The sequence below is a fragment of the Vulpes vulpes genome, chromosome 10, assembly GCF_048418805.1.
Source record: "Vulpes vulpes isolate BD-2025 chromosome 10, VulVul3, whole genome shotgun sequence".
NCBI lineage: Eukaryota > Metazoa > Chordata > Mammalia > Carnivora > Canidae > Vulpes > Vulpes vulpes.
In genome coordinates this window covers 17,746,111-17,769,129 of record NC_132789.1, presented here as the reverse complement: position 1 = coordinate 17,769,129, position 23,019 = coordinate 17,746,111, and the positions used below count along the sequence as shown (strand labels likewise).

At 48.1% G+C, this 23,019-nt stretch overlaps 1 protein-coding gene across 1 annotated transcript in view; it reads left to right on the top strand.

Moving 5' to 3' along the window:
• Window positions 1–18,573: 18,573 nt before the first annotated feature.
• LOC140594281 (small G protein signaling modulator 1-like) overlaps window positions 18,574–23,019 on the top strand; it is a 49,612-nt gene continuing 45,166 nt past the window's right edge. Inside the window, exons 1-2 of the mRNA XM_072725190.1 lie at window positions 18,574–18,719; window positions 18,824–18,867. Of these exons, the coding sequence (XP_072581291.1) occupies window positions 18,701–18,719; window positions 18,824–18,867 (63 nt within the window). The 5' untranslated portion in view covers window positions 18,574–18,700. The remainder of the gene's footprint in view (window positions 18,720–18,823; window positions 18,868–23,019) is intronic.

Sequence of the window (23,019 nt, the reverse complement as noted above, 5' to 3'; positions counted from 1 at the left end):
AGAAAGTGTAAGGGGGAGAGCAGTAGAGGAAAAGGGAGAGAGAATACTAAGCAGGCTCCATCCTAAGCATGGAGTCCAACCTAGGATAATCTGATGACCTGAGGTCATGAACTCAGATGAAACCAGGAGGCAGTCACATACCTGAATGAACCAAACCTGTGCCCCTGGAATAAGTTTTCTTGAATCAACTAAAGGAATGAATTTCCTGGTTGCTTTCAATCGACTCCTTTGCTGGTTGTATTTTGATTTTTCCTCAAGCGTGAAGTAGTTTGGTCCAGTTTTGTATCCACAGAGATCCATAAACATTTTTCACCTAAGGTTTTTGATTGTAGACACTGGGAAACTCATAACCATAGAAAGAGCTGTGGACATCTTGCTCTCAGAAGACCAAGTGGAAATTTTAAAACTTGACACGCACTATCCAGGATGAAAATTCACTGGATAGGCTCAGCAATCCGATGAAGAAACAAAGCAGACAGTGGATGTGTAAACAGAACAAGAGAAAAAAAAAAAAAAACAGAACAAGAGAAATCGTACTATCATGAGAGGAGTGCGAAAAGACTGAACAAAAATTGATAGGAACTTAAACATGCATGCCTAGGATACATCAAAAGTGCTAAGTTCCACAGCATGGAGTTTCTGTAGGAAAGCAGCTAGTGTAGAAGGTATGGGGACAAAATGGCTAAAAATTTCACAAATCTGTGACTCAGATCTACAAAGCTCTGAAAACCCTCCTCCGGACACATTGTAACCAATCTGCTGGCAAAGAGGAAGAAAAACCTTGAAAGCAGAGGAAAAGGACACATTCAACCTAACAGAATACAAATTCCAAGGCCCGTGACTTCTCAGAAAACAGGTCAGAAGACACTGCAATGGTGACACAAGTATAGAAGGAAAACACCTCTGAGCCTAGGACGTTATGTTCAGGAAAGATAGCTTTAAAGAATGAAGGCAAAAGGTGAATGAAAGTGAAAACAAGACAAAGTCGGCAGACAAGCAGGTGGTAAACAACTGGAAGAATCAGTCATTGAGCCAATATTTATTTATTTTCATTAAAAAAATTTTATTGCAGTTCATGTTTATTATTTTTAATATAGTTTTTGATTGAGGGAAGGCCAATTTGGATATGAATGGGCTGGGGGAGAGGGAGGCAGAGAATCCTAGGAAGGTTTCATGACCAGTGAGGAATCCCAAGAGGGGCCGGATCTCAGGCTCCTGAGAGAATGTGCTGAGCTGAAATCAAGAGTCAGATGCTTCCCTGAATGAGCCACCCAGTTCCCCTCAGTAGGTAACTTGGACATTAAATGATGAGCAAGAACCTTCTACCAAATGGAGTGAAATGACACAGGGAGATGCTTGGAACCTCAGGAACATAAGAACCTCAAAAGGGGTGTTTTCCTGGGTAAATGAGGTCTCCTGTTTTTCTGTCCTTCCAAATTCTGTATGGCTTTTGAGGGCAACAAGGAGACCACAGTCTCAGAGCCTGGGGCTCCCCTCCTTAATCAGTTGATCAAAGAGCCAATCCAGGCAATGCTGGAGTAGGTGCAATGGGCCTGGGGGCCTACGGGTTGGGGTTGCATGTGGCCCTGAGAGTGATATCCCACTGGGCTTATAATGTGACTGCTTTGTGCGTGGGGTGATCTTAGGTACTTGAGACAAACTTAACCTTTATTCTTTTTAAAAAATTTTTATTTATGTTTAGGTAAATTCAGTTTGCCAACATATAGTTTAACACCCAGTGCTCATGCCATCAAGTGCTCTCCTCCTGGAATATAAGAAATAGGAACAAGATAATGAGGGAAAGGAGGGGATTGAGTGGGAAAAATTAGAGAGGGAGACAAACCATGAGACTCCTAAATCTGGGACACACTGAATCTCTGGAACAGCCCATACATGTCGTAGCCCATAGAGGAGATGAATGTGATGCTAGAGGTAAACTATGTTGCCCAGTTTCCCTTAGCTTAAAAGTGGGCTGATGGGGTTTGTACAGCAGGTGAGGCCTCTTCAATACCAGCTCGAGCCAGCATCTGCCCTGATCCCTGGAAGGACTGGGCCATGGGCTCCAGGCAGGCATGAGGGAATGTCCTAGACTGGGCCAACCCTTGACGTGGGGAGCAGGCCCAGCACTGTGTGGCTATAGCAGTGAGATCAGACAGGAGCAGAAATCCTGGCCTCCCTGCCTAGGGCCTGTGTCCTGGGCCTGGTCAGACCAGGAGACTAGTTCTGCAGGACCTTGAGCGCAAGCGTGTGCCGCCAGCCCAGCAGCTTTCACAGATTCCTCTAGATTCCCTGCACCCAGTGAAGGCCTCGATGGCCTTGGCTGGCTGCACTCGATCCCTTCTCACACAGAGGCAAGTGCAGATTTTATTCTTGTCCCAGGACTGAGGATTGTGCAAGGAGGGGAGGAGGGAACTGTGCTCCCGGCACCCCTCCCACCTCACTTCTGCTGGATCCGGGAGGAGGTGCTGAGAGGGACCATTTCAGGGATGCCCATCCCTAGAGTGCACTTCCACCCTTTGGGCAGAACTGGGGGTAGCCCAGCATTGCTACTGTGTGACCTGTAGGTGCAGAGGGAGTGGGGCCCCGGCTGTACCAGCACCTGGCTCCCACGGAAGCAGTCTGTGTGCAAGTTCAGATGGGCGTGGCACAGCTGTGTATCAAGAGATTGGCTCCATCCAAGACCAAAGGCAATAACCCGAACCAAAAGGTCTCCTGCTCTATTCCCAAGAGATGCCAACCAAACATCAACAAGGGCTTTGATGCTTGCCAGTGACAAAGGGAGTCAGAGCTGGTCTGCAGAGAATGACCATCAAATAAAAAGAAGAATATGACCAACTGCACAATCCAATCCCAGGGCAGAATTCTTATTTTATCCAAATACCCTACTGTTTATGATGGAATAGACCAGAGAAGAGCACCTTCGTGGCTCAGTAGGTTAAGTGTCTGACTGCAGCTTGGATCATTACCCAGGACCCTGGGATCAGGCCTGTATCAGGCTCCCTGTTCGGTGCAGGGTCTGAATATCCCTCTCCCTCTGCCCTTCCCATTCTCCTCTCTCAAATAAGTAAACAAATGAAAAACAAAACAATTGCATTCCTATACATCATCTTCTTTATTTCATCCCGCCCACTCTCAGTCTACAAAGTAGCAGGTATACTCCAACTGCACCAGGGACTCCCTCCTGTTGATTCCCGCCTCATTGTGCTTCCGGACCTGAGGTTTCTTCCTCTTCAGGAATTTCATCCTCAATATTTTCCACCGCCCAATCTTTAGAGATACAAACACGAGGATGAGGTGATTAGACAGTGAGGCCCCGTGTTCCTGCTACTCCAACTGAGGCCACTTTGGAACACCTGTCGACACCTGCTCTTCCTTGGGATCCTCAGACCTTCCCTGGGCTCTTGGGAGTTAGAGCCCTTCACCAAGACATTGACCACACTGGCAAACCTTCCTTGAGAGAGAGAGAGAGGATGCCCCTTCACCTGGCATTTCCCCATTTCCACAAGATCATGATAGCTCTCACGTGGACATGGATCCACCTGGATCCACCTGTGATGGGTGGTGGACACCTGCTAGGTTAGATGGGGTCCATGTGCAGCCACTATGCCAGACTCAGAGCAGCTGCCCAGGAGAGCCATTCATGATGATGGAAATGATCTGTGTTTTCAACATGCTCTACTGGGCTCTGGCACTGTGGTTGGTATGATGAGGGATGAAATGTGTAACTTCATTGACTGTAAGGAATTTCAACATATGCAGGCATGTCTGGCTATCGGCTGCCTCCTTGGATAGCTCAGGTCTAGGATCCAAAAATGAGGAAGCTGTGACCTTCCTGCCCTAGGCCTAGGGGTTCCTGCAGTGGAATTTGCTGGCCTGACCTGACTTCATTTCTGTTGGTCTCTGGGCTCCTATCCATGAGGCAGGCACTACAGGAGGTCTGCACTCAGGTCCTAGAGGAATCCTAGCAGGGGCTGCTTCTAAGCAGAGGAGAGGACCCCATACACATGGGCTGGTAATGAGGCAGAGGGGGCACACCTCATCCTCTTCAGAAGCTCACACTTTTCCTTCCTGATGCAGGCTAGAGCCTAGGTAGGTACTGGTTTAGTGTGGGGCCCCACACCCCAGACATGCTGAGCAGGGACCTTGCCAACCCAGAAGTGGATCCCAGTTTTTGAGTTGCTGAACTCACTGAGCCCTGGCGTCCACGTATCTCTACTTCCCGCTATCTCTATGGACACAAACTCCTTACCTGAATTCTACCCCTTTGCTTGTGAAAACATGTCCATGGGTCTCCACCTGGAAGACCCGTTTTCTGGTTTTGGTTTTTGTTTATTTCACTACACCTGTGATTTTCATTCCAGTGAGGACCCAGAATCAGATTGGCGCTCCTGACTAAAGACAGGAAGAGACTGCTTCAGGGTACGTACCGCTGTCACTAGTTCTGAGGCCACCTGCAGGTACAGAAGAGAGAACACCATGAGGCTCAGCTCCCTCTTACTCTGCACTGATTTTACTGCTCTCAAAAACTTAAGGAAGCCAGATGGGAGGGACATCATGTTTGACACACTGGTGCCCAAATAAATGACAGGACACCTGGAGGAAGCTGCTTTTCCTGAAGGATGTGTCTCTCAGGCTCATTCAGATGCTGACTACAGGATCACTCAACCAAGCAGGAGAAACCACTGCTGAGGGAATGTACCCCATCTCGCTGTTTATTTCCAGCTTTGGTGTTGCCAATGGTAAACATCCTCTGAAATAAGGTAACGGTTGGCAAGGGGCAACCACTCAGCCCTTTTCTCAAGAGGAAGATTATGTATTTCACCTCAGAGAGCCACTGTCTGATTTTCATCATCACAATTTGTGTGGAAAGAAACCAAGAAAGCAACATTCATTCCTCCGTTAATGATACTGAAGCTCACCTTGACGATACTGATTTGTTCTTCCTCACTGATGTTTTCCATGAATTTTGTTATGAGGAATGAATCCAAGGATGAAACTAGAAGGACACAGAGAATCCATCAGTACATTCGTCATGCTGCTCAAGAATACCTCAGGTAGAGATTCCTGAGTTGCTCGGTCATTTAGGAGTCTGCCTTCAGCTCAGGTCAGGCTGTCTAGGACCTGGAATTGAGGCTAGTTTGGGGCTCCCTTCTCAGCAAATGGTCTGTTTCTCTCACCCTCCCTCTGCCCCTCTCACCTCTTCTGCTCCCTTTCTCTCAAATAAATAAGTAAAAGCACAGAAGAAAATAAGAGAGTAATTTTGGGACTGTTGCTCATTACGAACGGAGGGCTAGAGAATATGGAGGCACTAGGTTAGCAAGCATGGGCCGATCTGCACTGTTGGGCCACCCACGGTCTGAGGACTCTAAGATGTACTGTGTGAGGAGGTTCTGTTTTTTGTTATTTTTTAAGAATGTCGACTGAGTCCATCTTGTGGTGTCGGTGGGACATATCTGCTGGGGAGTCTACCTCACTCATTCTCCTCCTCACTTTCTCTGTATTTCTCTGTGTCACTGTCTCTATCCTCTCTCTCTCACTATCGGTCTGTCTCTCTCTCACACACTGCATAGAGTCAACAAGTCACCTCCCCCAAGCCTGTTGCACTCACAGCCACTCCACGCACAGAGAATACATTGGCTTCCTAGGAATGTAGAAACACGGACCTCTTTTCTCACCTGGGAAAGCTGCCTATCTCACACACTCCCAAGCCTTAGGAACATGGAATCTGGGTGCCTGGACAGCAAGGGTGTCTGGGTGTGAGGACAGCAAGGTTGCCCCATCTGCCTTACTATTTAGAGTTTTTCCTAAGCAAGAGACTGATGATTCCAGAATACACACCAGTTTCGCTGCTTTCTGAGGCGACCTGCAGTTACACAAAAGAGGAGAAGATGGGGGTCAGTTCATGTGTATACTTTGTCATTGATTCTCTGGTGAGTACTGAACACCAAATGAACAAGTGTCGTAAAGTCAAAGGCCCCCAAAGGAAGCACAGATTGCACCCACGGAGAAAGCATGAGCTTTTCCTGGGAGATAGATCTCCCAGGTTGACTGAAGCAGCAATTCCAAATTCAGAATTCAAGGCGGAAAAGTGCTTCTGAGCAAATGTCCCCTACTGCACAGTTTACATCCTCCCCTCCCAACACCCCACCAAGATGGTACTTACACCAAAAAAATACACTGTTCCTTACCATATGTGCATTCCCTTCAAAAAGAGAAAAACCAAGAGAGCAACATTTCTAATACAGGTAAAATGGGGCAGGCTTCCCATAGAAGTGGGTGGAGAGTCTTTCAAGGATTCTTCAAACTCAGACGCCACAGCCTTGGCAAGATCTAGGAGGACAAGAATATCAGTGCATTGGTTGTGGTGCTCAGGGATTAGTGAGATCAGTGTTTACATCCATACAGGGGAAGCCTGCATGGTAATGAGGCTACTGCTAGGCCGTCATTGGTGGATGAGGAAAAACCTTCAGCTCAGGCCAAGGTCCCAGGGTCTGGGATCCATCTCCTCTTTGGGCACCCTGCTCAGCGGGGTTGTGCTTCTCCCCTTCCCTCTGCCCTTCTCCCTTGCATATGCTCTCTCCTGCTGTCTCTCTGTCTCTCTCAAATAAAAACTTTAAAAAAGGCAATGGCAACTTTAAGTATCATGAAATAATCAGTGTAAAAGAGAACTGATGGGCACATCGATTCCAATGATGGGTTCCCTTCTCTCATAGAGCTCGTTGTGAAACCCAGCCCCATGTTCCTACCTTCTTGACCTCTTCCAAAACCATTTCTGCCTCTGTAGATCCACATATGCTGTCATGTCTCTTGAATGGTTTTGCACTTGATTTCAACCGTCAAAAGACGGTGGGCTTGTGCAATGTTGGGCAATCCTTCATCTGTTCTTTTTTAGTCTATTACTCTGTTGTTTTTATTCATTAATCTGTCGTTATCAAAATCAACCATTATGGGAGAGATTTAAATACCGAATGTGTACCATTTACAAATAACCATAGTTGTGAAAAAGAGCGGAGAGGGCAGGCTTCCACATGTACATCAAAGCAGTCACAGGGTGAAAGGTCCAGCATAGGGAATATGATCAATGGAATGGTATTAGTGCTCTATGGGGACCCAAAGAATCTATGCTTGGGGTGAGTGCAGTTTCAATGAACGTAAGTGCCAATCATAGGTGGTACACCTGAAACAGATGTAACCTTGTGGGTCATCTTCACCCGAATTTAAAAGCCGTAATAATGTGGTCAGCGGGGTGGTTCCTTCGGTTGAGCATCTCTCTTTGGCTCGTGTCATGATCCCAGGGTCCTGGGTTACAAAATATTATGCATATGTCAAAACACACCCAAATGCAGCGCAGTTCTTAATAGAAGTGGTCGACGTCAATGATAATAATATCGCTACGCCGTTTTCTTGTAATAAATGTTCCACACTGATGTTGGTGAGAATAACTGTGGACGTTTTGTGCCAAACGATAGGGTGACGGGTTTTTATAGTATATGCTGCATTATGATATCAACCTAACCTTAACGTCAAGAATATGCTCTATTTCTTAAAACACAATAAGAGTTTTATTTGCTAATATTAAACACGGACAAATATGTCCAAATGTTAACTTACAACACTTCCCATTAAATCTGACCAAATTAGAGTTCTCAATGCGATTTCACTATTTTGGACACAAACTAATGACTGACCTTTTAAATTAAGATGTGGACACATGAAACATAAACAATACGGCTTAGGAGGTCTGTCTTTACTACGGCACCCTGAGCAAAACTGAGTAAGGATTCCTTTGTGTGTGTGTGTGGAGAGAGCAAAAGAGCAAGTGTAAGGAGGAGAGGGGCAGAGGGAAGGGAAGAGAGAATACGAAGCAGGCTTCATGCTGAATATGGGTGAATCTGATGACCCTGAGGTCACGAACAGAGCTGAAAACCAGGAGGCAGAAACTTAGCTGACAGAAACACTCAGGTGCCCCCTGGATAAGATTTCTTGAGGCTATTTAACGAATGAATTTTCATGTCACCTTCTAACGATGCCACGGACGGTTCCAACTTCTGTGTGTGCCACAGGGGATGTTAAATTAAGTATTTTCACCCACGTTCCAGGGCGGGTGTCCCCAGGTTGTCTACACGGTTCTCGTTCTGGCGTTTCCACAGTAGATCCTGGGAAATAAGTGGATATAGAAAGAGCTGTTGACAGGTTGCTGTTAGAAGAGCCTCGAAAATTAAGGAGTCAATCCCATTTACAATTGCACCCAAAAGCATAAGATACCTAGGAAGAAACCTAACCAAAGAGGTGAAGGATCTATACCCTAAACACTACAGAACGCTCCTGAAGGAAATGGAGGAAGGCACAAAGAGACGTAAAAATACTCCGTGCTCATGAGGGCTGGAAGAACGAATATTGTGAAAATGTCCACGCGACCCAGGGCAATTTACACATGTCATGCAATCCCTATCAAGATACCATGGACTTTCCTCAGGGAGTTGGAACAAACCATCTTAAGATTTGTGTGGAACCGGAAAAGACCCCGAATAGCAGGGGACTGACTGACTATTCAAAACGAAGACCACAGCTGGGGGCATCACAATGCCAGATTTCAGGTTGTACTGCAAAGCCGTGGCCGTCCAGACAGTGTAGTAGTGGCACAAAAACAGACCCATAGATCAATGGAACCGAATAGCGATACCAGAAGTGGACCCTCAAGTTTACGGTCAACTGATATGCGACAAAGGAGGAAAGACTACGCACTGGAGAAAAGACTGTCTCTTCAATAAATGGTGCTGGGGAAATTGGACATCCACATGCAGAAGAAGGAAACTGGACCATTCTCTGACACCACAAACAAAGATAAACTCAAAATGGATGAAAGATCTAAATGTGAGACAAGAATCCATCCCAGTCCTCAAGGAGAACACGAGTAACACCCATTCTCAACTTGGCCAGAGCAACGTCTCACAAGATACATCCGCGTGGGCAAGAGAAACAAAAGCAACAATGAAGTATTGGGACTTCACCCAGATTGAAAGCTCCTGCACAGGAAAAGAAACAGTCCACAAAAGTAAAAGACAACCTACAGAACAGGAGAAGATACTTGCAAAGGACCTCTCAGACAAAGGGCTGGTGTCCAAGATCTATAAGGAACGCATTCAACTCAAGAGCAAAGAAACAAACAATCCAATCGTGAAACGGGCAAAAGACACAAACAGAAATCTCACAGAGGAAGACATGGACACGGCCAACAAGCACAGGAGAACATGCCCCGCATCGCTGGCCATCAGGGAACTACCGATCCAAACCCAAATGATGAGATACCACCTCACACCAGTGGGAATGGGGAAAAGTCACAAGACAGGAAACCACAAATTTGGAGAGGATGCGGACAAAGGGGAACCCTCTTGCACTGTAGGTGGGAATGTGTACAGCCACTCTAGAAAACTGTGTGGATGGAGGTTCCTCAAAGAGTTAAAAATAGATCTTCCCTACAGCCCAACAATTGCACTGCTGGGGATTTACCCCAAAGGTGCAGATGTGGTGGAATGCGGGGATACCTACACCCCGCTGTTTATGGCAGCAATGTCCACAGTAGGCAAACTGTGGGAGGAGCCTCGGGGTCCATCAAGAGATGAATGGATAAAGAATATGTGGTCCACGGCTACAATGGAATTGTTACCGAGCCACAAGAGATGACAAATACCCCCCGTTTGCTCCGACGTGGACGGACCTGCAGGGACTTATGCTGAGTGAAGTAAGTCCATCGGAAGAGGTCACACTTGATATGGTCTCATTCATTTAGGGAGTATAAAACCTAGGGAAAGGGAATAAAGGGAATGGAGAAAATGAGTGAAAGTATTAGTGAGGGTGACAAAACAGAAGACAGACCGAACTCTGGGAACTGAACAAGGGGTAGTGGAAGGGGAGGTGTGTGGGCAGTTGGGGCGACCAGGTGATGGGCAGTGATGCAGCGGAGGGGCGGGGCGGGGGGGCGGGGTCACATGGTGGGATGAGCACTGGGTGTGATGCTATAAGCGTTCAATTTGCCGGCAAATTGAACTGCAGTGAAAATGTTTAAAGAAAGAAAACATTTTGCTAATATTTAACACAAACTAGTATGTCCAAATGTTGTCAGCCTCACAAGCCCTCCCACTAAATCTGACCAAATTAGAGTTCTCAATGCGATTTTACTATTTTGGCCAAAGACTAATGACTGACCTTTTAAATTAATATTTGGACACGTGAAACAAAGAATACGGCAGAGGAGGTCTGTCTTTACTACGACACCCTGAGCAAAACTGAGTAAGGATTCCTTTGTGTGTGTGTGTGTGTGTGTGGAGAGAGCAAAAGAGCAAGTGTAAGGAGGAGAGGGGCAGAGGCAAAGGAAGAGAGAGTACGAAGCAGCCTCCATGCTGAATATGGGTGAATCTGACAACCTTGAGGTCATGACCAGAGCTGAAACCCAGGAGGCAGAGACTTAGCTGACAGAAACACCCAGGTGCCCCTAGGACAAGATTTCTTGAGGCTATTACTTAATGAATCAATTTTCATGTTACCCTCTGGGCTTTCATCCGTTGGCTGAACTTTTCTGTTGTGGAAGATGGCAAATAGCTTTGGCCGTGCTCCTGGGCAGGTGTACCCAGGTTGTCTGCTAGATTCTGGTTGGGTTGTATTCACAGCAGCTCCTGGGAAATAAATGGACATAGAAAGAGCTGTTGACTGACAGGTTGTTGTTAGAAGAGCCTCGAAAATTAAGGAGTCAATCCCATTTACAATTGCACCCAAAAGCATAAGCTACCCAGGAATAAACCTAACCAAAGAGGTAAAGGATCTGTACCCTAAACACCACAGAACGTTCCTGAAAGAAATCGAGGAAGGCATCAAGAGAAGGAAAAAGGTTCCATGCTCATGGAGAGGAAGAATTAACATTGTGAAAATGTCCATACTACCCAGGGCAATTTACACATTTCACGCAATCCCTATCAAAATACCGGGGACTTTCTTCAGAGAGTTGGAACAGACCATCTTAAGATTCTAGTGTGGAACCGGAAAAGACCCCAAAGAGCCAGGGGACTATTCAAAACGAAGGCCACAGCTGGGGGCATCACAAGGCCCGATTTCAGGTTGTACTACAAAGCCGTGGCCATCAAGACAGTGTGGTAGTGGCACAAAAACAGACCCATAGATCAATGGAACCGAATAGCGAATCCAGAAGTGGACCCTCAACTTTATGGTCAACTAATATTCGAGAAAGCAGGAAAGACTATCCCTGGAAAAAGACAGTCTCTTCAAAAAAGGGTGCTGGGAACATTGGACATCCACATGCAGAAGAAGGAAGCTAGACCATTCTCTGACACCACACACAAAGAAAAACTCAAAAAGGATGAAAGATCTAAATGTGAGACAAGAATCCATCCAAATCCGAGAGGCGAACAGAGGCAACACCGTTTTTCAACTTGGCCACAGCAACATCTCGCAAGATACGTCCGCCAAGGCAAGAGAAACAAAAGCAACAAGGAATTATTGGGACTTCAGCCAGATCGAAAGCTCCTGCGCAGCAAAAGAAACAGTCCACAAAAGTAAAAGACAACCTACAGAACAGGAGAAGATACTTGCAAACGACCGCTCAGTCAAAGGGCTAGTGTCCAAGATCTATAAAGAACATACTCAACTCAAGAGCAGAGAAACAAACAATCCGATCGTGAAACGGGCAAAAGACCCGAACAGAAATCTCACAGGGGAAGACAGAGACACGGCCAACAAGCACATGAGAACATGCCCCACATCGCTGGCCATCAGGAAACTACAGATCCAAACCCCCAGGAGATACCACCTCACACCGGTGGGAATGGGGAAAAGTCACAAGACAGGAAACAACAAATGTTGGAGAGGACGCGGACAAAGGGGAACCCTCTTGCACTGTAGGTGGGAATGTGAACTGGTGCAGCCACTCCGGAAAACTGTGTGGAGGTTCCTCAAAGAGTTAAGAACAGATCTTTCCTCCAGCCCAGCAATGGCACTGCTGGGGATATACCCCAAAGCTGCAGATGCGGTGAAATGCGGGGACACCTGCCTCCCGATGTTTATGGCAGCAATGTCCACAATAGCCAAACTGTGGAAGGAGCCTCGGGGTCCATCGAGAGATGAATGGATAAAGAAGATGTGGTCCACGGCTACAAGGGAATATTACTCAGCCATGAGAAACCACAAACACCTACCATTTGCTCTGACGTGGACGCACCTGGAGGGATTATGCTGAGTGAAGTAAGTCCATCGGAAAAGGACAAACTTGATATGGTCTCATTCATTTGGGTGATATAAAAACTAGTGAAAGGGAATAAAGGGAATGGAGACAATGAGGGAAAATATCAGTGAGGGTGACAAAACAGGAGACATACCCAACTCCGGTAACTGAACAAGAGGTAGTGGAAGGGGAAGTTGGGCTGGAGGTTAGGGCGACCCAGTGATGGGTACTGATGTGGCCCGGGGGGGGGGGGGGTGGTGTGCGGGGGCGCGTGGCGCACTTGGCGGGATGAGCACTGGGTGTTATGCTATAGCGTTCAATTTGCCGGCAAATTGAACTGCAGTAAAAATGTTTAAAAAGAGTACATTTTGGGGGATCCCTGGGAGGCGCAGCGGTTTGGCACCTGCCTTTGGCCCAGGGCGCGATCCTGGAGACCCAGGATTGAGTCCCACATCGGGCTCCCGGTGCATGGAGCCTGCTTCTCGTCTGCCTGTGTCTCTGCCTCTCTCTCCCTCTCTCTGTGACTATCATAAAAAAAAAAAAAGAAAAAAAAAAAAAAGAAAAAAGAGTACATTTTGCAAATATTTAACACGGACTTGTATGTCCAAATGTTAGCCCCACAAGCCCTCTCACTAAATCTGACCAATTTAGAGTTCTCAATGCGATTTTACTACTTTGGCCACAGACTAATGACTGACCTTTTAAATTAAGATGTGGACACATGAAACATAAACAATACGGCTTAGGAGGTTTGTCTTAACAATGGCCCCCAAGCAAAACTGAATAATGATTCTGTTTTGTGTGTGTGGAGAGAGCAAAAGAGCAAGTGTAAGGAGGAGAGGGGCAGAGGGAAAGGAAGAGAGAATACGAAGCAGGCTCCATGCTGAATATGGGTGAATCTGATGACCTTGAGGTCACGACCAGAGCTGAAACCCCGGAGGCAGAGACTTAGCTGACAGAAACACCCAGGTGCCCCTAGGACAAGATTTCTTGAGGCTATTTAACGAATGAATTTCCATGTCACCTTCTAATGATGCCACGGACCGTTCCAACTTCTGTGTGTGCCACAGGGGATGTTAAATTAAGCATTTTCACCCACATTCCAGGGCGGGTGTCCCCAGGTTGTCTACACGGTTCTCATTCCGGCGTTTCCACAGTAGATCCTGGGAAATAAGTGGACATAGAAAGAGCTGTTGACAGGTTGCTGTTAGAAGACCCTCGAATACTAAGGAGTCAATCAATCCCTTTTACAATTGCACCCAAAAGCGTAAGATACCTAAGGAAGAAACCTAACCAAAGAGGTGAAGGATCTATACCCTAAACACTACAGAACGCTCCTGAAGGAAATGGAGGAAGGCACAAAGAGATGGAAAAATACTCCGTGCTCATGAGGGCTGGAGGAACGAATACTGTGAAAATGTCCCTGCGACCCAGGGCAATTTACACATTTCATGCAATCCCTATCAAGATACCATGGACTTCCCTCAGGGAGTTGGAACAAACCATCTTAAGATTAGTGTGGAACCCGAAAAGACCCCAAATAGCCAGGGGACTATTCAAAACCAAGACCACAGCTGGGGGCATCACAATGCCAGATTTCAGGTTGTACTACAAAGCCGTGGCCGTCCAGACAGTGTGGTACTGGCACAAATGTGATCCTGGGAAATAAGTGGAAATACAGATCATGACTTCTAGAATTGTCCTGTTGTATGTAACCTCATTCCTTCAAAAACCCAGGAACCCAGAGAGGATGTACATTTCCAAAGTAAAGTTTTTAAAGGATTATTTTGAGTGCACTCAGCTGTGCACCCAAATACTCTAGGGATAGTGTCCTGAAGAGGCAGAAAATCAATTATGTAAAACCAACAACTTTTTAACAGCAGCTTACTTAAGAAAAACATTTGGTGCCGTTACAGAGCAATTACTTTTTATCATATCTGATATAAAGTGATTTAAATTGGCAGAAGTAATGATTACAGAAATGTCTCTAAAATATTCTTGGCCCTAAAAGGAGGGAAAAACAAAACAAGACAAAACCAGAGAGGGAGACAAACCAGAAGAGAGTCTCAACTTAGGAAGTAAACTGAGGGTTGCTGCAGGGGAAGTGGGCTGGGGGATGGGGTGACTGGGTGGTGGGCACTAAGGAGGGCACATGATGTACTACTGAGTCCTTGTTATAGACAACTGAGTCCGTAAACTCTGCCTCTCAAGCAAGTAATACGCTACATGTGTATTGGATTTTAATTAAAAATAAGTAAAATACACTTGGCCCTAGATGCCCTAAAATTTACATCCAAATATCCTAGTCTAACACCTGAAAATCACGTCCTCTAGGTATTCTAAGACATCGGCAAGCGTAACTGTTTTGTAGTTTAAGTGACACGTTTGCTTAATTAAAAGAAGATGTCTACCTAAGAGAGAAAGGGGATTTTTAAAATCCTGGATGGAGGTTTCATTAAATAGCCTAAGTACTTGTCACTTAACATTCAGATGACTAATCCTTACAGATTCCTTAGAAGGCTGAGAAATTATTAACCATCCCTGTTAATACAACATTTTTCATGGCTCTTAGGTCATTAATAGGAGTTTTAAGTTCTTGGGGTACCTGGGTGACTCAGTCTGGCTAAGCCTCTGCTTCAGCTGGGGTGACCTCGGGGTCCAGGGGTCAAGCCCCTTCCAGCAGGCGGCGCGCAGGGCAGGGGGTGGAGGCTGCCCCGTCGGAGACTGCGGGGGCTGCGGGGGCTGCCGGGGCCAGGGCTGCCGGGTCGGGGCTGCGGGGCCGAGGCTGCCGGGGCGGGGCCTCGGAGGGGCGGGGCCGCGGGAGGAGCCCGGAGCAGCGGGTGGCCCAGCCCAGGCAGCCTCCCAGGAGCGCTGAGTCAAGGCAGGAGGTCGCCCCACCGGGCCAGTGCGGACGAGGAGCGGGAAGAGCGAGGCGCTGGCGACCCCACCACGGGAGTCGCTCCCTTCCACGCACGGGGCCCGCTTCTGAGATGAGCTCTGCGTGTTATGCCGTATGTTGGCAAATTGAGCTCCAATAAAAGTAGAAGAAATTAGATTCTTTGTACCTGAACCTAGAATATAATATTTCAACCTGTAGCTTCTTTGTTTATTCTTCTTTCCAATCTTCTAGAATTCTCATAAAAAGAACATGGGTCTAGAACACAATGAAGAAAAATGAAACTCGTGTGTGTGTGTGTGTGTGGAGGGGGTTAATAATTCTGGGGAGTTCTTAAAGTAAGGTAATATTACTCATTTAATATATGTTGATAGCATCAGTCTACACCCTGGTCACTGGTGGACATGTTCCTTAACAAGTGTTGAAATTCCCAAAATGTTTTAACTAGAGTAACCAGTTATTACGTAGCACTTTATAAGTTTTTTTTTTTTACTTTATAAGTATTAATACAAATGAATCATTGAGTTTTAGGGAAAATCAGTAATACCTGAAAATCATCTATATTTACTTTGAATTTCTTTAAAGAAATAGAGTGTGGACTCTACATACTGATTTATTGAAGATGACACTAGTAGGTAAGGAACTAAAAAACATCAGTGGCCAGCACCCTTGAGTTTATTGTTGCTTTGCATTTCTGTGTCAGAGGTAATGCAATCACAGTTGGACTAGGGACTTCAGGGACTCCTGGCTTTCTGAGAGCGATGATCCCATGGTAGTCTCCGGCTTCACTCAAAAGGCAGCCAAAATTAACTAAAGAAAATCTCTTTAGAAAGAAATGTGAAACAGTGTATGTTTTAATCAGTATCTGTTCTAGGGACATTTCAATGGAGATTTTCTTCCATGTGACTGGAATTTCCAAAGAACAAGACCAATCAAAGCCTCTAGCTCTAGTAACACAGTATATTTTAATGACCTAGAATTTCTAACATATTTATCTAATTCAGCATCTTTACTGATCCAAATTTTCTATTTTTCTTTTTTCTTTCTTTCTTCTTCTTTTTTTTCCCTCCCAGCTAAATATCTTTTCCATTCCCCTTCTTCTTCTGCATTTTGACCAGGTCCTAAGAATTACATCCACAAAATATGGAAATCCTTCCATATAAAACAGATAACTTAGTAACTGGATAACCAATTGATTGAGAACTAAGAAGGAAGATCTTATTGAAAACTTTGGAACTTTTGTTTTGATTCCAGAGATGCTGGCATGAGTACAGAAAGGGAGTCATCTCAGATAAAAATGATTTATAGATTTTTCTTAACAGAAGTTTTTTGAGGTCCTTTCATATGCAAATTTATTCAAATAGCACTTACATTTAGCCATCTACCTCTCTATATTTGACCATTTAATTCTCAGAGAGCATCTATTTTCTTTTCTTTTTTAAGATTTTATTTATTTATTCCTGAGAATACCCAGAGAGGAGAGAGAGAGAGAGAGAGAGAGAGAGAGAGAGAGAGAGGCAGAGACAAAGGCAGAGGGAGAAGCAGGCTCCGTGCAGGGATCCTGACGTCCTCCGGGATCACGCCCTGGGCTGTAGGCGGCGCTAAACCGCTGAGCCACCGGGGCTGCGCGAGAGCATCTATCTTCTGTGAAAGGACCCGGGTGTTGGAACGCAGGAACAGAAGACTAAGTGAGCTATCATTCCAATATTGTGATTATACGATTTGTTAGAAAATAAGAATTTATTTATTTATTAAAGATGTATTTATTTATTTATGATAGACAGAGAGAGAGAGAGAGAGGCAGAGACACAGGAGGAGGGAGAAGCAGGCTCCATGCTGGGAGCCCGACGTGGGACTCAATCCCGGGACTCCAGGATGGGGCCCTGGGCCAAAGGCAGGCGCTAAATCCCTGAGCCACCCAGGGATCCCCAAGAAGAATAATTTAAATATGTAGTATTGCCTTCTCTGTATATCTGTACTAAGCAGGTGGTAGGAGTAAGCCTATGCAGCTATCTCTGCATTTACTTGTAGAACCAATTATAGAAATAATTATGAAAGCGAATGCAAATAGGTATTCACTTGGCATAGAAAATTATTTTAGCAATGAAATTCTTGAGTTTCCATAATACCACTGAAATATATACGCGCATATATAATACATACATACCATGTATGTATATGGTATGTATATGGTATGTATACCAAGCACACACACACACACACACACATATACATATATACAGATATATGTTTAAGTGGTCAGAGGGATTCTCCTCTTTTCTAATTTTATCAGCTTGCTTTCTTTTGGCATTTCCTTTTCTTTATTCAAAAACTCCAGCTTTCATTTCAGTCATGAGCAAGTCTAGGAGTTGAGCTAAAGTGGCAGGAGATGAGTGATAGTAATAGGGAGAGAAATCAAGAATGAAAGGGAATTGGTATGACTAAGCCTCACCCATAAACGGCCCCTGCACCAAAGTCCAGAATAGTCTCGTGAGTGTGTGTATGTGTAAAGAAAGAAAGAAAGGATAAACATTAGGTCCAACATTATTAGTACAAACGTGAGATAAACATAAATCAGAGAAATACATTAAGCAAATCTTCAGTGGCCAAAATGAGGGGAAAAAGTGGAGTCACTCATCTTTTGGGTACTCTGGGACACGTAAGAATCTCTGCCAAAAGACTCGGTATTTCAAGGACAAGAGATTGAAGAGCCTAACGTGAAAATCTCTTACGTAGGTCTGGGGGTTGAAGTTAAACTATTGATAAGAACAGAGAAATTCCACAGAAAGAATTTAACCAAACAACCGATTTCTGGTTTCGTACCTTCACATTCAGGGTCCAGAGTTCTCTAGAAAGGCACACCCCCAACAAAAGATTTAGAGAGTCTGAATATAAAGCCTTGCTAAGCAGTTATTCAAATCATACTTATCAAACAAATGAATAAATCTCGAGTGAGAGTCAACAGAAAGCCAAAGAACAAGATTCTCAATAATAACAATAATACTAATGATTAATAATAATAGAGCAGCTATCTCGTAATATCGCAGGGTCACGCCCCCAGCGGAAGGCAGGTGCCAAACCGCCGAGCAACCCGGGCGTCCCATATTCTGTCCATTTTAGAGATGAGAACACTGAGGCCCAGAGAGCGTCAGGAACAGTCCCACCGGCGCCCGCGGCCGCCTCCAGCCTGGCACCGAGCGGACGTCCAGGAAGGGACGCAGCCCCGCCCCGCCCCGCCCCGCCCCGCCCCGCAGGGGGTGGGACTGCGGCGCCGCGCGTGGTGGGCGGGGCTGCCCGCGGGGGCGGGGCGGGGCCGGGCGAGGCCTGGGGCGTGCGCGCGGCCCGGAGGACCCTCCCGCTGGGCGCCCGGCCGCGCGGCGGCGGCTCGGGAGGGGCGGGGCGGGGCGGGGCGGGGCGGGGCGGGGCGGGGCGGGGCGGCCGCGCGGGGGGCCCTGACGTCACCGGGCCCTCGGCCCCGCCCCGCCGCGGCTGCTGCAGCCGAGCCCGCGAGCGAGCGCCGCCGCCGCCGCCGCCGCCGCCGCCGCCCGGTCGGGAACGCAGCGCGCGCGGCCATGGCCTCGGGCCCCGCGGGTAAGCGGGTGAGCGGGCGCGGGGCGCGGGGGCGGCGGGAGGGCGGCCCGTGCCCCCGCCCCCAGCGCTCGGCTGACCCGCCGTCCCCCCGTCTCGTCCCACAGAGGCGGACACGCGGCAGAGGCTGCTGCGCACTGTCAAGAAGGAGGTAGGTGCCGGGGGTGGGGTGGCCGGGGGCGCGACCCTGCGGAGGGAGCCGCCGGAGCTCCCCCGGGGGAAGGGTCTCCAAAGGGGTGGGGGCCCGTGGCAGCGGGGCGGCCACCTGAGCTGTGGGGCTCACCTGGTAGGACTGGAGGCGGGTGAGTTGGGGGTGGGGGCCTCAGGTACGGGGTCGATGCTTGGCTGCTGTGTGTAGGGTGCCCCGATGGGGCACACCCGGGCGTGTCTGGGTAGGACCCCCTCTTGTGGAGGAGCAGGTGGGTGGGTCTCATTAAGGGGAGGCAAGCACCTGGGGGCTGACTGGACTTACTGGGAGGTGAGGGGCTGGGTAGGGCTGCAGAAGGAGGACCAGACTTCGGGAAAAGGGAACGGTTCACTTTGGGTAACACCCCCCATCTCCCCTTCCCCACAAGTCTCAGTCCTTAGAGCCGCCCCCAGGAGCTTGGGGACTCCCTCCCCGAAAGTCCCTGGTCATTGGGTTGCACCATCTGTGGGCCTGTGCCAGGGCGTCTTGGCAGGCGAGTTCCCCTCGCCCACCCCTGCCCACCCCTGCCCACCCCCCCACCCCCGACACGCAGTAGGGTGCGAATCAGGCAGGGTTCACCTGCCCCTCCGCCCCCTTCACTCTCCTTGGGGCCAGCTGGGAGCCCAGTCTAGCCTTTAGCGAATAGCCCTCGACTTCCCGGAGAGGGGCGAACCTGCAGTGGTGGGTTCCTGGGAAGCATGTAGATGCCCGGACTGTGTGTGGAGCACGCTCACTCCTGTGTGGGCGCCGACATGTGCTGTGAGTGTGTGTCTGAGGCTGTCTGTGCATCTGCCTGGAGGTAACCAAGTGTGTCTCCGTATTGCGTGTACATGTGTCTGTGTGTGGATCTGTTTTTGTGAGTATGGTGTGTGACCGTGTGATGCGTAAGTCTCTGCGTGCGTGAGTGAGGCTGCGACCAGGTATGTGTGACTGTATGTGTGTGTGCTGCCCTCCTTATGCTGCCTCACATCCCTCACCTGGGACCCGATCGCTGTTGAGCGGCATCACCTCTGTACCTTGAGTCCTCAGCCCGAGATCACAGATGGCTGTAGACCTTGGGGCTGGCCTGATTGCGTGTGTGTGTGTGTGTGTGTGTACGCATGCGTGTGCACACACGAGGAGGGTGTCAGCCTGGTGTCAGCACTGAGCACCCAGAAGCCCCTCCCTGCATGGTGGCAGTCAGCCATCAAAGACAGCCTGGAAGAGGGGACCTGTGGCTGCCCCTCCCTCCTCAGAAAGCATGGGCGCATGTTGTGCGTAGGTCTCTGTGTGGCATGTCTCGTGTTGTTCAAAGAATCAGCTCTAGAGCTAGTTGTATATTCTGGCATTTCTGAATAAGGATCCGTAATGAGGGATGTGGAGTTCCTCAGAAAGGTCCAGAACTTTTCAGTTTGGCCCTCTTAGAGGCATTGTGGGACCTGAAGAAAGCTCTATCTAGATAGACCATCTTTCCAACAAAACCTGCACACCTGCAATTTTCTGATGACGAGTTGGTGGAGGGTGTCTTATAGAAACTCTCTCAAAAGCCTTCAGGTTAAAAGCCTGTAGTCTCTTTGTTCATTGTTTAAACCTAGATGTAATTTGTACTCCCCGGAGATTGTCACATGGAATGGCTGTGTTTTCTTTTCTTTTGAAGCGTTTAGTTATTATTCATGAGAGACACACAGAGAGAAGCAGAGACACAGGCAGAGGGAGAAGCAGGCTCCCTGTGCGGAGCCTGACGCGGGACTCGATCCCAGGACCCCGGGATCAAGCCCTGAGCCAAAGGCAGACACTCAGCCACTGAGCCACCCAGGCATCCCCGGAATGGCTGTTTCTCAGGAAATGGCTTGCTGGTTCAATGGAAGGGGTCTACAGGTAGAAGAGCCTGGGAGCAAGGCGTCAGGGAGGGCAGTGCCTCTCGGTATCTGCTTCTGGGCAGGGCTTCAGCTGGGCCTTTGGCCTGGTTCTGCCAGGAGCTCCCTTGGTGCCCTGGACAAGTCCTTTCCTCTCTCAAGGACTCAGTTTCCACAGCTGGAGAAAGAGGCATTGGTGCAATGCTCCTGGAGGTCCTACCCATGTCAGTCTAGTTTGGAATATCGGCAAGCTGTGGAGGACACGTTGCCTCCAGTGACCAGAGTTGTCAGCTTGCATCCTCTGTCCTGGGAGCAGCCGAGTTTGGGGCTTAGAATGAGCTTTCTGCCTGGCCTAAGGCTGAGGCCATCACTTGATCAGAGGGACCCCTTGGCATCCTGCTTGGTGCCTGAAGGGGTCAGGGACAGAACCTCGCAAGTTTGGGCAAAGGTCCTTGACCCTGGATCTGCAGTCAGAAGGCAGGTTTATAGCCACAAGTTGGTGGCTGATTCTAAATTCTGCATTTCTCAGGGCACATCATTTCAGTAATCAGAGTTTCCATAGAGTGGGTACTATTCTGTGCCGTATCCTGTGTACACGGTGACTTTATGAGGTGACTGAGGCTGCCCCCATTTCATGGACAAGGAAACCAAGCCTGGAGACGAGGTGTGGATTGCTCAAGAGAACACAGCCAAGAAGGTGCAAAGCCGGGGACTTAACCCCCCAGATCTGTCTGACATCAGAGCCAGGCTCTTACCTCTATATCCTAAACGTGCTCATCCGTGTCTCCACGGCACCACAGTCTCAGCTGTGGATGGAATGATTTCCATCTTACAGAGGTGAAAAATGGCCCAGACGGGATAAGTGATTTCTCAAGGGCACAGAAGCAGTCAAGGGAAGACAAGTTCAAGTCTTCTATGAACCCCTTGTTCAGCATGGGTGCCCCTAAGGGCGTGGCGATGAGTCCATGCCCCACCGAAGCAGACCTCCTCTCTCCTTGCCTTCCTCTGCCCACCTCTTGGGAGAGCATCTTGTCCCAGTATCAGAGAGCCAGGCTTCAATGGAATGGTGGAGGCAAACTCTTTGCGTAGAAATCTGGGAGTCAAGTCTGCTCTTCCTTCTCCTCATCTTTTGGGTTCAGAGAAGTCACATCCCTGCCTGTCATAGCCTCATCCAAAGGTACCTCCCGTCATTCTTCCTGGAAAGGGTGGCTTAACAGTCAGTTTCTTTAGACAAGGTTTGCAAGCTTGGGCTGAGCCACAGAAGCCAGAAAAGCCAGCAGCGGCTATGGGGCTGGAAGCTCTGTCCTGTGCTGACTCTGGGAGCCAGTAGGACTCAGAACCATGAAGCAGGTCAAGAAAGGAGCATTGGGCTCACCCAGAGCTGGGTTCAAATTCTGACATGTTTATTTACTGAAGGGTGTCTGTGTGCCAGACACAGGACTGGGCTCTGCGGATGCAGCAGTGAATAAGAGAAGTCCTGCCCTCTTAGGGCTGACATTCCCATTTTGGTACACAGATCCTGATAGACATTCTGAGTGTAATTCAGAGGATTATGACAGCCTTTGCGCCAAGGTGTGAAGGAGAGGTACTTGGCACCACAAGAACATACAACAAGGTCAAGGTGGCCCAGGAAGGCGCCCTGGAGGAAGTGATGTTAAGAAGATACGTGAAGGGGATCCCTGGGTGGCGCGGTGGTTTAGCGCCTGCCTTTGGCCCAGGGCGCGATTCTGGAGACCCGGGATCGAATCCCACGTCGGGCTTCTGGTGCATGGAGCCTGCTTCTCCCTCTGCCTATGTCTCTGCCTCTCTCTCTCTCTCTCTCTCTCTGTGTGTGTGTGATTATCATGAATAAATAAAAATTAAAAAAAAAAAAAAAGAAGATACGTGAAGGATGAGCACACCTTTAAGATGAAGGCAGGAGGTGGGAAGACAGAGGAGAACCATTCCTGGCAGAGGGAACTGCATATACAAAGACTTTGTGGCTGGAGGGAGCACCGTGAACTTGAGTGATGAGAGGACTCTGAAGTGGCTGGAGGACAGAGAGGAAGGAGCATGGTGCCAAATGCAGAGGGGCAGAGCTGGAAGTCCTATCCTAAAAGCACAGGGAAAACGGATGGGGAGGACAGGAGCTAGGTGGAGGAAGAGGGCGGAGCTAAACTTGATGGCTTGTAATTGCACAGCCTTAGAGGGGCATCTGTCTGTACCTTCACAAGGGTCTGAGTTTCAGTTTATTCCCAGTGAGGATGAAGATCACTTGTCAGGATAAGCGATGTGAAAACAC